This window comes from Grus americana, chromosome 13 (assembly GCF_028858705.1).
Source record: "Grus americana isolate bGruAme1 chromosome 13, bGruAme1.mat, whole genome shotgun sequence".
Taxonomy (NCBI): domain Eukaryota; kingdom Metazoa; phylum Chordata; class Aves; order Gruiformes; family Gruidae; genus Grus; species Grus americana.
Window position 1 is genome coordinate 11,397,950 of NC_072864.1, and position 16,455 is coordinate 11,414,404.

Genomic DNA, 16,455 nt, shown 5'->3' on the forward strand with positions numbered 1-16,455 from the left:
AAACATAAAGAGCTAGAGGATGACTACTTGACTTTTCTACTTTTCTTAATTTACACACTCCTCTCCAGACTTTCTGAAATCAATCTTTCCCTGTGGTTGCCCTGCAGCTTTCACACACCACTTCAGAGCCAGCTGTGCATAAGTAGCTGCAGTTTTCTTCCAAATTCCAGTGGACAATGTGGCCAACCAAAAAAGGATTTTAATCATGCACATTTCTTAATAACAGCGCACTGATTTGTTGTAACAAACATTAACTTCAAGCTCCATGTATTTTATGATCCTCCTCCTGCCTGCTCTTCTTGCTGCATTCTTGTTTCCCAAGCGCCTGGGGTGGAAGGAGACGCTCCAGGTGCATTATCCGAATACTTCACGGTATGACAATACTTGCTTTTGAGATCAGTGCCAGAACAACAGAGAAATGGCATTGCTCAGCAGCAGCAGAGCAAGGACTCCTGCTTTCCTTCCAGGGAGGGGGAGGGCAGCGGTACCTGTGACGAGCGGCTGGCTCAGAGCAGTACTTATCGCTGTTTTATGGAGGCATAGAGCTGCTGAACAATGTATTCAGGTCACACAGCAGAGCTCCTCTCTCTCATTCTTTATCTGCTATTTCATCCTTCTGGGTATTTTCTTTTGCTGCTGTATGGCAGTTACTGGCCCTGTGAACCCTGGCCTATGAATTGTTGCATTTGTTCAGGTAGCTTGTAATTTTGAGGCAAGAACAAGTCAACTCGAGGTCTGAAGAAACCTGTGTTGAATAGGAGCAAAATTCAGCAGAGTGAGGCTAGTCCAAGGACTGGTGTTGGCTACAGTGGACCGTGCCTGAAGGCTGTTGTTAAACACCTTTTCAGTTTCAAAATGAAGTGGAAAGCATCTCTTACAGGGATCACAGCAGCACGGCACATTAAGTGTTTTTTTTGAGCAACCATTTATTTAGGGGAGCTCTGTTGTAAGACAGCAATCCCTGTAAAAGGTTGCATTTCCATTATACAGCTTTTAGCTCCGAGGAATCGAATTGTTTCTTGTAAAAGAGGCCGATACGTGAGGTGATGGTTACAAAATCCCCTCTCCAGCTGCAGAGCGCTCCCAATGAACGCCCCCCTGGGGTGCCAAGGAGCCCGAGTCCCGGCCCTCGCCAGGGCCTCCCCCCTGCCAGATCTGCCTGAAAGCCTGAGGAGAGGAGCAGCCTGCGGGGAGAGCAGTGGCTTCTCAGTGCTGCGAGGTCGGCGAGAGCCTGGAGACCTGCGGTAGGCCGCGGGCCCGGCTCTCCTCACAGGGCTGCCCCGTTCCCGCCCCGCCCGCCATCTGCTCCCCGCGCTGAGGCGGTGCCGCCGCGCCCCTCCACAGCGGCCCGTCCCGCCCGGCCCTGCCGTCACATGACAGGCGAAGTCCGGCGAGGCAACATGGCTGCGGCGGCGGGGTAAGCATCGCTCCTCGGTCGCGGTACCGCCGCCGCTGCCTGCTTCTCACGGGCCCGCCGGCCCGTGGCGGGGCTGCGCGTCTTCCCGGCTCCCCCCTAGCCCCTTTCCCCCGGGGCGCTGTGCGGCTCGCAGCGCGGGGGCGGCACGGCCCGGCTCGGCTCGGCCGGCGGGGTCTGGCTGAGGGGCCTGCGTGGGTCGGAGGTGCCGGAGGGCGGCGGTTTCCCGGGCCGGCCAGAGAGGGACGTGGCGGCCAGGCGGTAGGCTGTCGCCGCGCAGCCTGCAGGGGAGGCCGGGCTGCCTGCGGTGGAGCAATGAAAGCAGGTTTTGTGTGGGGCGGTGAGAGAGCTGGGGAGGGTCCCGCGGGCACCCCGGGGCGGCCTCCACAGTTACCGCTGGGTTGGCTTGGCAGCACCTCCCCCGCTGAGGTGTGAATTATCCTTTGAGTTGCGTTAGGTTTGGCAAATCATGCTTGAAGGTGGCTGTGGATTACTTAGCACGAAGTCCCTCCTGCATTTTATACCTAAGTTCAGTCATTTCTTCCAGTGCTTTATGAAGATGCTATTAACAATATATCAAAATGAGGGGGGAACTTTTCATAGTCACCAAAAAGAGGTCTCGCTGGGATTTGGCTCTGACTCTTTCGCCTTTGGGTGAAGATTGCTCCCCGGTGTGGTGTTCTCCTGCCCCTGGTTTCCCCCAGCAGTGACAGGGTGTTCCTGCCCAGGGATGCTCCTGCCCGGCCCTGCCGAGAGCAAGGTTGGGCTGGGGTGGGTGGGTAGGACATCCCACGGCGCTGGGACTTCGAGTCGTTGACTTAGTTACAAGGAGCACTGAGCTCCCCGTGAAGAAAACATCCAGTTTACGCCTTAAACAGCAGTAGTGGCTTTTGCTGTTTCCCTTGTATCGCTTACTTGTTTGTGCTGCTGTTGGCATGGGTCTCTTGTACTTTGCATATTTCGTGTGGAAACGACATTAAAGGTTGGCCAGACTTCAACTGATGTTGATGACTCTGTTGCTCAAAACAAATAAATAAGATCCAGTCAACAAATGAATGGTAACTTACTGAAAAGTAGTTTCAGTGGTTTCTCAACTTAATTGAAATCTGGATCCTGTCTGTGTGACCTCAGTAGAACAGAAATGGCAGTCCATGAATTTTCTTTTAAAAAAAAAAGTAGTACAAAAGGTTAACTGAAAAATGGTGGGAAAAACCAGTAAAATAGGATTCTTGGTTACCAGGGTGTTCTGGTGGTTGCATAAAAAGAAAACCAAAATATTAGATGGATCATACAGTACCAAAATGTAACCTCACTGAAAATACGAAACTTCTGAAATAAGTTATGAAAATCAACAGTTCCAGGCAAAAGAAAAATATTCTTTAAAGAAACAGATGTAGTTTAATGTTCCTAGCTACATTTCACTTCCAGTATAATAAAATAAAAGAGCTCTTGTGAAGGCTTAGGGAATAAGTGATCATAAAAAATTGTGACAGCCAGCAGAGAAAGTATCAGCTACTGTGGGTGGCCTTTACCAGACTGAGAAGTGGCTGAATTCTGATACCAGGCTAGTGAAAATGAGGAAGCTGAGCTTTGCTTGTCCAGTCCTGGTCTTGCGACTAGCTATTTCTGGCATTGACTAATGCTTATTTGCAGAAGCTTGCATAGCTTCAAAGAGGTATGCACCACAAACAGTACTTGCATTAAATACACCTAATTATCAAATATATAACTCTACATTAGAGTGAGTTTGTGGCTGGAGACACCAGGGTCCTTGCATTAAGAAACAGACTTTGAAGGACCAGCCAATGTATCGTACTGTGTTCTGGTATTTGTGCGTCTTGTATGGTGTAAACTGGGTGAGTGATTAGAGATCACAGACCAAAATTCAAAGCTTGTAATTCCCTCTCTAGAAAGAATTTGTGGTAGTATTGTTAGGTGACAAATAACAGAGAGTTTCATGTTGATGTTGCTACGTATATATTTGCAGGCTTGATACACATGTGAGGCAGTTGTATACTTGTACCCACTCAACTTACTACAAGTGGCATAGTGATGAATCCTTATATATGAAACTGAAAAAGTGCTAATAATCATCATGGCGTAGACAGGACGGCATACGCACAGGAGTTTGTGACAGTTGGGCTGGAAGGATTAGAGAGCAAAAAAAAAAAGATGAAGCCAGTGGTAACCTACTTACCTGCCATGTATTTCTTAGTAACAGAGTGATGGTGACACAGCCTGTCCTGTGTGTGAAGACTTTTATTGTGATATTGAGTACTTTGAGTGTTCTCTCCCCAAATAATTACTTGCAATAGAAAGCCAGGTGTACAGCCATGCTCTTTTTTCTTGAGACTTAAATTCCTTTGTACAGCCAGTCTCCAAAAAGAGCTCTCTGCATATGTTGTGGAATGCTGGTGCTGGGGTCATGCATACTGAGTGACCCAACCTCTGCAGGCAAAGCAGCACCTATGGGTGTCTTGCCGTGATGTTAGTCCATCTGTGGGGATGCCATCAGTTTGGTATCTGAGTGCTTGCAGGAGAGAAGAGAGAATGAAGGCTGTTGAGGAAGTAAACTTGGCTCTGAGCCGAGTCCTCTCTGAAACCTAGCTGTTTTTCTCTGCAGAATCTCAATTGTGAAAGTAGGTCTGTTGCCTGGCAAGCTTGTACACTCTAAGGCATGAATTCACATCTGAGTGCTCAGCAGAGAACCTGAGGAACCGAGCAGCATTTGCAAGAACACTCGGCCCAGCCCTCCTGTGTCCTGCAGCCCTTGCTGCGGTGCCCGGCATGCTCAGCTGCTGTGACTGTTACAGCAGCCTTAAAATAGAGACCAAAGCCATGCCTGTGAAAAAACTGTGCAAGTCTAAAACAACTGTACAGGGCCAAATTCTGCTGTTGACGAATACTGTGGCATCAAATTCAAGCAGGGAAAGTAGGATCTGGATATATGAGGTAGAATACAGTTTTGCCATGAGCTTAGATAAAATATGCAGAAGAACCATCATTTTGCTTCAGAATGCATTTTAGCTCCAGTGTTAACATCCCAGTAAAAGACGCTCTTAAAGTGGCTTAGTGAGCCTACCAGTAGGAATTGCTACTGACACCATTATTTCTCCTCGAGTCTCATTTTGGTTGTCAAAGGTTTTAAGTGTAATAAAAGCATTAGTAGTAAACTTAATGGAGATGAAAATGTGCATTTGTAGCAGCTTCCTATGAGCTCCAGGGTGTAGGAATAGGCCTGGAGAAGGAGGGACATCAGTCTTTTTAATTTTTTTAAAATTTTTTTTATTAAATCACAAAAAAAACCTTGTGAAGAGGGTAAAATTACAACAAAGGTGACTTTTTTCCTTCCTTGAAGCAAAACATAAGACAGGGTGTGCTACCACCTCTGCATTTTTTAAAATTTTTTTCATTTTTATCAGCAGATACAAAGATCTGAGAGCAACCTATGGCATAAGGGTATCTGATGATGCTCTCTCTTCTCTTTTATACTTGCAATAAGGTGAGCATATGATTTTCAGACCCCTGCATGTTGTTACTCCATGGGGTGATCTTGCTTGGATAACAGCGTTTTCAACCTCTCATGCATTGCTGAGTTGCTGAGCCACAGCTTTGCACCTGAAAAGCCTTGCCCATATTTAGCTTAAGGTTCACTCTCTGATTTAAAACTTTCAAGTAGCTTTTGCTGGGATTGTATGAACTTGCTTCATTCTTCCTACAGGCATGGGTACCCCAAAACAAAATCTTATACTGTGCTTCCACACTATGCTGATGTGCCCCAATAGGTAGTCTGCAGCCCTTGTGTAACAATCACCTGCCATGGTGCTGGTTTAGCAGGTGTGTCTGGGAAATAATAAGACTAAACACATTTGGGTTTTGTGCACCATCAGCTGAACTCCTAGGCAGATAGTTCGAAAATTGAATTAGCAAGAGCAGTCTTTCACCTAAAATTATTTATTCTGTTATATCTAGTAGTTATAAACAAGTAAAATAAAATATTTTATTGGCTCTTTTATGCTGTGTCTGCAGTAAGAAATTATAGGGTTTACATTTCTGATGCTGATAAAGTCTTTCAGGAAGTTACTTTATGCAGCTATAAATCAAAGGTTACCTTTCAGATTGCCTATGAAAACTATATAATAATTAAGATGTGGAGCTCTGCTTCTCTAAGGTTAAGTCCTGGTGTGCTTAATTTCTTGTAATTTTAACATAGTCACAATTTAACTGCACCTTTCTGTCATCTCCTCTAGAAGCATATCTGATAGAAAATGACCATCCAGCTAGTCAGTCTGTAATAAGCTGAGAGAAACTAAGGTGAAGGGACAAAGTGGACTTAAATCATAGGATTTTATTGATAAAACAGCATTCCTCTCTAATTCCGAAGCTCCAAAGTATAGCTTTGCTATATTAAACATAAAAAAAAGGAAATGCTCATAGGTTGTTCTCTCCTCGTCTAATTTAAAAAAATAATCCCAAAGTTACTGTGCTTCTACTGGTAAAGCTCCAAAAGTACAGGTATGGACCTATAACAAGTGTGAATGAATCAGCAATATATTCTTGCAATACTTTAAACATCTTACATTACTTAATAACCAGTTTAAGAGAGGCTCTCTACTTATAAACTGTATTCTCCCAGTTGTGGCTGTGTTGAGTACAATTTTTGAGAAACTTTCTAGGCTGTCTCAGCATGTTTGTGCTGCCTTGCTGAAGCCACTTGTGTGCATGCAAGAATAAATATATGTACATAGAAAAGAAATTTGCAGATACTGTGTGAGTATGGGAAATGGTGGTGTCCTGTGTCTATTATCTGGCATCTTTTATCTCTGGTCCCCGTTTCAGCTACTGAATGTGTCCCAGAAGGACTTGTTGAAGGTTGCCAGACTTAACGTAACCTTCCACTTCTGCTTTCAGTAACTAAGAACTAATTTTCTTCTCCTGTTTTGCCTATACTCAGCTGATCTAGGCTGTTGTCACTTTCTGCATCTACTTTTCATGTTGCTTTACCTAAAGGAATGTAACAAGTGACATGCTGTGGGCCATTGCTGCAGCCAGCCCTGTCTCCTGTTGCCATCCTTTTCCTTTGGTACTCGTATGAGCAATATTTGATCGTTGCTCAAGAGCAATGCTTGTATACAGCATCTCTTCACCTTGAGCAACTGGCGTCTTGCTTGGAGAGTTGAACTAACCTTCCTTTTCTGTTCTGAAGTAACAAACACTGTGCGTCTGAATCATGCTAACCACTGTCTTTGTCTTCCATTAATTGTCAATTAATTTTTTTTTTTTCTAGACCCTCGTTTTGGCTGGGGAACGAGACCTTGAAAGTGCCTGTAGCACTTTTTGCCTTGAATAGAAGACGGCTGTGTGATCGCCTAAGACAGAATAAGGATGTCCAGAAGAATTCGGTTGTTCTGCTGCAGGGTGGAGAAGAAACCCAGAGATACTGTACCGATACTGGTATTGTGTTTCGCCAGGTAAGAGCTGAATCAAAACTTCAAATCAAATTAAGAAACTGTCTCTTAAACTGCATGAATTTTTAAATGGTTTTAAATTATTTTCCCTTTATCTCTCGTGTGCGTTGCCTTGCTTCACTTAAATAAATTGTCTTCTTTGTAACATTGCCTCTTCAGCTTCAAGTTACTCTCTCTTTCAGTGCTTTAGTATGCAGGCTCGTTATCTGGTTTAAAGGGCCTAAACATGTTCAAGGCCCTATTGCCTATCAATGTTTAACGTACTATTAAAGACAACAATGGAATATTTCTTAGTTTTTTCAGTCTTGTCTGTGACCCAAAAAATAACCTTCTTTCTGTAGTGAAACATGTGACAGTGGACCTAAACTGAATTAATTCACAGAAAAGCAGTTCAAGCTTTTAGTAGTACTGTATTCCAGGAAGCAGGATGTGTCTTAGAATTTACAGCATGTGTCTTCTCAAATTACACTCTTTCTTAAGTACCCATGTGTTCTTCTGTCACAGGTAGGATTTAATACCTTGTTAATGTCATGTGGAACACAGTCTTTGCGAAAGTTGGTGTAACAGAACTCTAATAATGCATACTCCTGCAAAGCTGTGTGCTTTGCATGGCTGCTACAGTACTTTGTTTTGTGAATTTAATTGAGCTGTTGTATGCTATGAAGAAACAAAACCAATAAATCTAATCTAGATAACGCATATCTTAATGTAGTTATTGATTTGGTTTTAGAGGAGATGCACCTTTCAGGGTAGCGGAGCATATGTTTGTCCTTACCAAGATTCATCTCTGTATTGTTAGGTGTTTTGTTGTTTGCTTGCTTATTCTTTAAATAACTGTTGGCTAAAGGCTGTTCCTAGTGCAGCTTCCTCTTCTCTGGGGGAGGTTGGGTCTTCACTTCAGCACTCTGCCATCGCAACCCAATGAATCTGCACTCTGCTTTTGCCTTGTCTCATGTGGCATGATTGTTTCTTCCTGATACTAATTCTAGATTGGAAGAATCTATTTTATTGTGTGGTGTATATTTATTGTGCTGAGTTGACCTATTTATTTCTTATGGTAGTTTATTAATCTCAGATCCTTTCCAGTTGCCAACAGAGGGATTTGTATTATTGTAACCTAAAACTAGTCAGTCTGAAAAGCTTTAGACCTAAACCACTTCCCCCCCACACCAGAGAGATCTCTTTCAGATACATGGAAGTAAGAATTAGTATCTACTGTAGTGTATTTTTAGAGCTGGTAGAAGTGAGGGGTTTCTTTTAAGAATATATTTTGTCTTAACCTAGGAATCTTACTTTCACTGGACTTTTGGAGTAACTGAAGCAGGCTGCTTTGGAGCAGTAGATGTTGATACTGGAAGATCCATGCTTTTTGTTCCACAACTCCCTGAAAGCTATGCAGTTTGGATGGGAAAGTAAGACATCTCTTTTAACTGTGTTCCGATGTATCTCGGTACTTCAGGTAATGTAACTGTATGTAGAGCTGGCATACTGTCTCATTTTAATCAGATTCCACCAAATCATCTGGTGTTAATTGTAGTGATATGTACGTACAGTGATACAAAACATGATCAATTGTTATTGATCGTGTGATATCAAATGATCCACTGCCATTTGGTAGAGAATACCTTTAGAATTGGAACCCATGGATCTCATGGTATCCATGAAAGGAAGCTGAACTGTGAAGAAAAGTAGAAGTCTTGTGTTAAGACCAAACAACTTAAATAGTAAAGCAGGCTTTTTCAAGTGGCTTTACCAGTTTGCAGCTGCCTCAGCTAATGAAGCTTTTTGAATGGCAGAAGGTAGTTTAGCCTCTTTGATTTTTTTTTTTTTATATGAACTGACAGACTGAGGAATGTGATTTTAATTGTATTCTGTGAGTATGCCATAAACATCTCTCTTTCTATCCACATTGGTAGTAAATATTGCTCAGTGCCATAGTAGTGGAGGAATTGATTTATTTATGTGTTCATTTCTTTTCTCAGTCTTAATTGTATTTATACCCTCTAACAAACTGTAAACTTTTTGTTGTCTACATTGTCTCAGAACATCGGATTACTTCTAATTTAATATTTTGAGCTCAGGTTGCTTTGCTTCTAATTGAAGCTATCACTTATATTTTAATGCTAATTTTGGGAAAAGGAAAACAATCACAACCAATCCCATATGCTGAACTGTGCCAGACCATATGGTAGGGCATGGCTGCTGTCTTCTCAGAGAGTTTACATGAATATCACTGTCTTAGACCTGCCTGGGAACTGAAATTGTTTGTGATAGCATAAAAATGTGAATACTGCTATCTGAAATATTTCAGCTGAGAGCTGCACCTGTCTGGGAGGGCAGGTTCTGTTTAACCCCCATGTGTACTCTCTAAAGTCTGTTCCCTAGTGGTGCTTGTTCCCATTTATAGACAAAGCTTTTTCCTCCCCCTAAGTTCTCTTCTGCTAGTTCAGATCAGCTTTCATACCCGCACTGGTTGTGCCTAATCTGAAAAGGCTTAACAATATTATTGAAATTCCACTGTCTCATTTTGCATTTTCAAACAAAAATATTGTGGTGTTTAGAAATGGTGACCTTTTTGGTTTGTTTGTGCAGCACTTGTTATTGGTTCATTTACAGAATTACAAGTCTGGTTAAAAGTGGTTTAGTGTCATTGTGTCTTCTTGTAGAGTATAACAAATTGTCTTTATCACAGCATCCTTCGTTTCTAAATTCTCCTCCTCGCCCTTCCTGAATCCCTCTCTTTGAATTTCTGTTTTCTCTTCTGTCAGCCATGGTCATGTACTTTTTCTGCTTGTCAAAAGGAGGATGGATGAATAACTCATTTGTGAGTCAGTAGCGGTTCTGCTTCATAAGTTGGTTGGCAGGGGGTACTGCACACAGCTAGGGATTGTGTTCCTTCCCAGAAGCCTCAATTTTAAGTCAAAATTAGCACTGGAAGAAAAATACAAATAAGTTTGCCTCCCATCCGCTGTTGTTTATCTACTATAGTTAGCCTCGGAAGTGCTTGTTTCTGTGCATGTGGAAGGCACTATCTACCCACTGAAGAAACATTCATTTAACACCAATGAAGCGCAAATCAATTCAATGCCTTGTACAATATTTGCAAGGTTGGCGTTATACAGAGGTCTACAGCTAGTCTTGTAGTTCATAGCGCAGAGTGCAGTTGCTTTGCCTGGTATTTATATTGCTTTCTATGTAAGACAGATGTGGGAACGTGCTATGTGAGTTTAGGCAGAAATGCATAGATTCTCTTAAAATTAATGCAGAAGGCTCTTTACTATTACTTTACTGCTACTGTATTACTACATGCATTGCTGGATGTAGTAAAAGCACTGTTGTGCTTTCCTTTCTGAAGGACACATACTTGGGTTGTTTTCGAAATGTAGCTTAGGTACTGTGGCACTCAAAAGGGTTAACCTTTTTGCCTTGGAAGTATTGCAAAAGTGGGGCTTCTTGGCTTCTTTCAAATTGCAGTCTCAGTTTGGCCAAAACCATTGAAGTGTCTGAGAGCATTTGCTTGGAGATAGCAGACTATTAATTTACAAATGAGACCATAAACACTGTAATTACTTTAGTCTCATCAACTGCACTTGTTTTTATCAACAATTTTGCATGCAGAGGTGGTGCATGGGGACTCTGAAGAACAAGTGAACATGGAGATGATGAAGGCACAGCCCTGGGCTGTGGTCTGCCAAGGACCCAGCACTATGTAGTACCAGTTTTGAGGGCGACTACCACTTCTTTGGAAGTGTTACACGTCTTGTAGGACTTCTTGCTGAATGTGTAGGCTCTAAAGATTGGTAAATATCTGTAAGGCTACTCTTTAGGGGTCCTTAAGCCGGAATAACCTCTGCAGTTTTAAAAGGGAGGAGAGATTTAACTTAACTCACAATTTAGACTATGGCCATTCCCCAAAAAACCCACAACCTCTTAAGGTGGCAATGGCAGAAGTGTTATGAGGGTGTTCATAGGACTGGTGGTCCTACTTTCATGTCAGGAAGAGATTACTGTAACAGTCAGTCTGTTTTTAAATTATGTGTGTGGGCACTTATCCAAATGTTGGACTAGCTCATTTCTTAGTTGTTGGCTGGGAAAATCATTTCAAGGAAGAGAACCACTTTGCCTATCTCTTGATATGTACCTCTGCCCCCTGCCCCTCCCCAGGGTTTGTAAGGCAGAAACAAAGACTCTCACAGGATGGCTTGCAGGGTAGGCTTTTGTGCTCCTCCTTTTTCTGCTCTTACTTTCAGAGGAAGAGTTTAAGAAAAGAATCTGGTAACGTAAGGTTGTAAAGGCTCCAGAAGTGTCGTAGATGTGCCTTTTTCTCCATGTGGCCTTACCTAGTCAAGTTTGTGGTGCAAAGCTGTTGGCAGTTGTTTCTATTCCTAAGAAGCATTGAGTTGGTATGTCTGCATGTCTTGCACAGACACTTCAATTTCACTAATTAATGCTGCACCTGCCATTTACCTCCTTAATTATAAATGACAGAACTAGTCAGTGTGCTGATTAAAGATATTTTATAAAGTAAAACGTACTGTACAGCAGCTGCTTTATGTGGAGCAGATGCCAAAATAACTTAATTGCCTTGCCATGTAAAGAATGTTTTTAATGGAAAACAAAAATATTTAACGCTTTCGTGCTCTAACTTTAGAAATACATATTAAATGGGACAGAGCAATATTTATGTGCCATTTCCTGTGTTTTCTTTGAAGCCCTGCTGGCTGATTGGTAAGTATAACAACACTAATCTAGCGTTGCATCCACTGTAAGTAACATTTTTCCATGAAGTTTATCGGAAGCTGTCTGTATTTGCAAAGTTGAACCTTGGAGGATTTTTGAGCTGTAATAAAGCACAATGAAACGCTTTATGAATGTTAATAATTTCTCAGTGACCTAATGAGGAAGCTTCTTAAACACTGTCATCATTTTCTAAGTAGGTTACAACCAAAATCAACCTTTGGTTTTAGTGATTAAACTTGACTGACTTCAGCAAAGCTGAGAAGTTTTACTGCCTTTGGAAAAAAGTGCAGAATTATGTGGTTGGTTTTTTTGCTTGGGGGAAAAAAGCATTTCCCCCATATGTTTTTATGGAGAGAGAGGGGGGGGGGGGGAAAAGTTTTCCAGGCTATTTAGGCTCTTTCTTTTTTTTTCTCCCCTACAGACTGTATGTGGTCATGAAAATTAGAAGCTAGGAAATTGCTTTCTCGATCTCTTTTTCTTAATGGGAATGGGTGAAATCTTGTGGCTTTTATATTTTGAATAGTTGAGTATTAAATTGTGTACAGTATGGTATGTTTATCTGACTATATCATGGTGGCTGAGACTGGTGCATTAATTAGCTGTAGGTTTTGCTAGAAGGCAGCAAGGTCTGTAGTAAGCCCATTCTATGCAAGCTAAAATTGGAGGGACCTCTTTGGAAAGGTAGTGGGATGTATGTCTGTGCTATAGGAGACAATCTCTAGATCACCTTAATTGCTGCTCTTGATGCAGATTTTGCAGGAATGAAGGACATTTTTTAGATGAGTTTTATTGATGATGTACATACAGGTTGTCTTCTCCATAGCATGCTCTGGCGCTGTGTATTCAGACAGTATACTCTAGAAGGGTCTTTGGTTTTATCTTCTGAACTCATCTGCCATATCATCCCCTGGTACTTTTTCCTGTAATTTTTTCTCTAAAATGAAATGTGTTTAATGTTTTCTTTTCCCATGTCTATCAGTTTGATCTCTTCCCAACATTTGTCCCTTCCCCCTACCCACTGAAGCTTTATTTTGCTGTTTAAAGAAACCCCACAGTTTTTAATCACTTTAGGTCATCTTATTACTGTTTTGTACCAACTGGCAATTGCAATTTATCTGCAAAGTTTGTTACCACCTGCAAATGCCATCTGTGGATCTCATGAACATATTCAGTCCTGCTTCTGTTTCTGAATAGCATCAGAACTAATTTCAGTCTTTGCAGTATCCCGCTAATCAAGATTTGCAGTCTATTGCTGTTTATCACTTTAACTTCTGAGAACATGAGTCTAAACTGATACAGCACTTTTCAGTGTGGCAGTTGGAGAGTTTCCCAGCCCTTGAAAAGCTCATCTTTTAATCTGTTTATTTATTTTTATTTTCTGCTTTAGGGCTTTCACTTTTTCATTACAACTAGTCGTTGGGTTTCAGGTCACATTGTAGTGTTCCTGTCCAAGCCAATTTGAGTTGATTTTGGAGAGTAAGATTCCTGAGAGAGATTTTTATCAAATATTTTACTCTTATTCAGATAGTACATCTGTTGCTTTACCCTTCATCCCATCCTTTCAAAACTGTAACATAAAGCTGGTTGCTTTTGATTGACGAGACTTAACTTGTGCAATTCCCCCTGCTGCTTATTTTCCATGATTCCAGTCCTCTCCATAGTACAGTGATTTCCATTTCTTGTCTCCCATTCATTTATTACGGTATTTCTCTGGGGATAAAAATTACTTTTACAGAACAATTAGTGTCTGGATTGCTCTTGCCACTTTACTGATGATTGTTTTTCTCTACACAGTGCTGCTCGAATGCTCTGACTTCTGAAATTATCAGTTTAGTCATTGTCCCAGGATCTAATTGTCCATGAGCCTTGCTGGTACAGGATGACTGTGTATTGCTTATATCACTTTTACTTCACTAACTATTTTTATAAATCTTTGCTTTCTAGCTGCTTAAGTTTCCTTGTATTTCTTGTCGAGAGTGTTTTGAATAATAATAGCAATTTATAGTATTTATACTATTTATAGTACTAGTAATTTATATCAGTCCATTGATTTGCAGTCTCTGTCAGCATACATCTTTAACTGGATGCACAATGTGGCGATTTAGTAAGTGTTCGTGTGCTGCTTTTTTCTTTCATCTTTTTGATTCAAGCGTATTGAGAAAAAGAACCAGCACTAAGTAAATCTGCTTGATGATGCTGCACCAGAGTTTTTTAATATCCTGATGTGGCTTCAAACCACAGCATGAGAAAGTTACATCTTGCCTACGCATGTCTCATGCCTGTGGTATGAGGGGGAATGTTGATAACCCTCAGTAGGCATTTCTTATTTTATGCTTTATTTAATGTGCTAGCAGGAGTATCAAGTTCAGCAATATAAACTCCTGATAACATTTTGAAATATCAGAGAATCCAAGTTTTCTTTTGATCAGGTATGCCATGTATTTTTCCTCCAAGGACTCGGCTGCTGCTGGTAGGAAGGTAAGCTGCAGCAAAAGAAATGCCCATGGGGATTTTCCAGCAGTGCTCCGACAAGGCTCTGCACCTCCACGCTGCCTTCTGCCACGCAGCTGCCCAGTTTGAGTGGAGAGCGCTCTGTTTCTTGTCGGCCTGGATTTGAGAAGGCACTTCAGTGAAAAAACCCTCAAGTGAAATAATCTACAGTGGTGCCTCTGTTCTTGCACTTCTAAAATTCCATGTTCTCAGCTCTTGATGTTAACTGTTTTCTTTAGGTTTTTATTCCCTGTGACCTGTCTGTACACTCAGGAAGGACCCTCTGAAATTCAGAGCGTTGTCTGTGTTGAGAAACATACAAAGAAGAAAAAACAAACCCAACTGTTTTGTTGAAATAGGCTAGGGAAAAGTATAATCAATATTAATGCTGCTTAAGAGCTAAATGTGAGTGAAAAACAGGCAGATTGTGTTTTACTTGCTGGGTACCCCTTTGTCTGTGTACTTGCTGGTACTCTGGATGTCAGAGCTCCTGGCCTTGTTCCTGGGGAATGCCAGTTACTTCTTTGTCATACAGGGGCAACGTGGCATAGTGGATCGGTGGCTGTTTGCATAGGTATGTTCTGCCTTTCCTTTGTGCCTAATGAGTTGTTGTGGCAAGTTCCTTTGATTTCTTTGTGGTTTAGTTTTCTCTACAAGTTGTAAGATGAGAAAACTGTTAAAACTGTTCAGGTCATCTTAATGCTGCTGTAAACATCAGTACTGCTTCCTTTCGTGCTATTACCGATTAATATGGGAGCTGTGGGACATGCTGCACATATTCCAGAACTTGCTATAGTGCTTTTATGTGTAGGACATAACATATTGCTCGTTTCCCCCAATACAGGCGTTTTTCCAAAGTAAAAGCAGAACATCTGCTATTGACAGATTCAGTATGTAACTTTCTCAGTTGAGCATGAATTGAGACCAGTGTTTGAGTAGAACACTGTTATTATATAGTGACCTAGAAATTACACTTACCCTCTTAACCGTTGTAATTCTTCTTGTGCTCTTTTTTTGGGAAGAGAGCTTTCTAATGAGTGTTCGTCAGCAGTCCTATGCTACAAGAAATCTTTCAGGGATTTCAGTGTATAAACGTTTCCTCTGTTACAGTTTTTTTCTGTACTAGTATAGAGCCCTTCTCTCCAAGGAAGAATTTTATTTGCAGAGAGAAATAAAGCAAAGGTTATACCAATTGCAAGTTTTCTATGTTTTTGGGTTTTGGGTAGCTCTTGGTAGTATCTCTTAAATGTCTAATTGAGGCACTGCCTCTTGAGGTAGAATTTATAGAAAGCCTAAAGAGCTTTTCATCTTTTGGGAATGCCTGTGGTGGGAATAGCTGAGCAGGAGCAGTGAGACTGTATATTTGAAGTAGATGAAATAAGTAGTTCAGAGCTTGTCTTTTATTAGGAAGAACCATGAGAGTCTCCTCAATACTTTATTTCATCATTAAGTCCGGTGGTCTGTATGTTGCTCATAGTTATTCTGCTTCTGCATAATACTGGGAAGTCCAGTATGGAATACCCAGCATCATGCACATGAACTCTATCGTTCTGTCACTCTGCTAGATGTGGCTTCAGTTACAGTCCCGGTTACTTTTTACAGTCAAATCAGCCTGAGTCTTCATCTTCAGTTCAATTTCTTTTACATTCTGTTATTTTCTTAATATCCATCTTACTCTGGACCGTATGAAAAGGGAGCAAAGAGTTTGAGTTACACATGTATGCAGGTACTTCTGTCTTTCAAAGGATAAAACAGAAACCTAGAAAAATGTAGAAAGGGAGTAACATTAAGGTAGTCAAAATATTGCTGGAGGCTGCCTGTAATACCGGCAAGCCCATTAGTACTGTTTTGTTCTAAAACTAGCTCGATGCCTTTTAATCTTGTTTGAGATAGTAAAATTCCTTTTGGATATATAGGTGATTGCATTTTTTTTTTTGGACAAAGTCAGGAACATCTGCTGGTATCTTGTAAAGCCTCCTATGTTGTTCTTTCTAGCAGTTCTCGACACCCTCTTGTTTGGTTAATGCTTTGCCATCTGTTAACTTGATGATACTGTAATGAGGAGGGAGTTTATTGGTGAATCTCTGACAGCGTTAAAACATTGCTTTTGTATCCTTTTTCCTCCTTCAGCTCTACATGCTCTGCTGATGTATTTCTATTCATCTGCTTTAATTTTTGCCAAGGTTATTATTCTTTGTATGCAGTCTCATTGAAACTTTTACTCTGCTTTAAGCTTATTCTAGCAAGGCCTGAGAAACAAGTTGATGGCTGTGTAGAAATTCAGTTGCTGAAGACTACACTTGTCCAATTTACTTTTCGTGCATGTGTTTCCTCTGTGTAAGT

At 41.3% G+C, this 16,455-nt stretch overlaps 1 protein-coding gene across 1 annotated transcript in view; it reads left to right on the top strand.

Annotated features, from left to right (window-relative positions):
• The first annotated feature begins 1,269 nt into the window (after positions 1 to 1,269).
• Positions 1,270 to 16,455, top strand: part of PEPD (peptidase D) — a 142,192-nt gene continuing 127,006 nt past the window's right edge. The window contains exons 1-3 of the mRNA XM_054840802.1: positions 1,270 to 1,417; positions 6,702 to 6,885; positions 8,167 to 8,294. Of these exons, the coding sequence (XP_054696777.1) occupies positions 1,374 to 1,417; positions 6,702 to 6,885; positions 8,167 to 8,294 (356 nt within the window). The 5' untranslated portion in view covers positions 1,270 to 1,373. The remainder of the gene's footprint in view (positions 1,418 to 6,701; positions 6,886 to 8,166; positions 8,295 to 16,455) is intronic.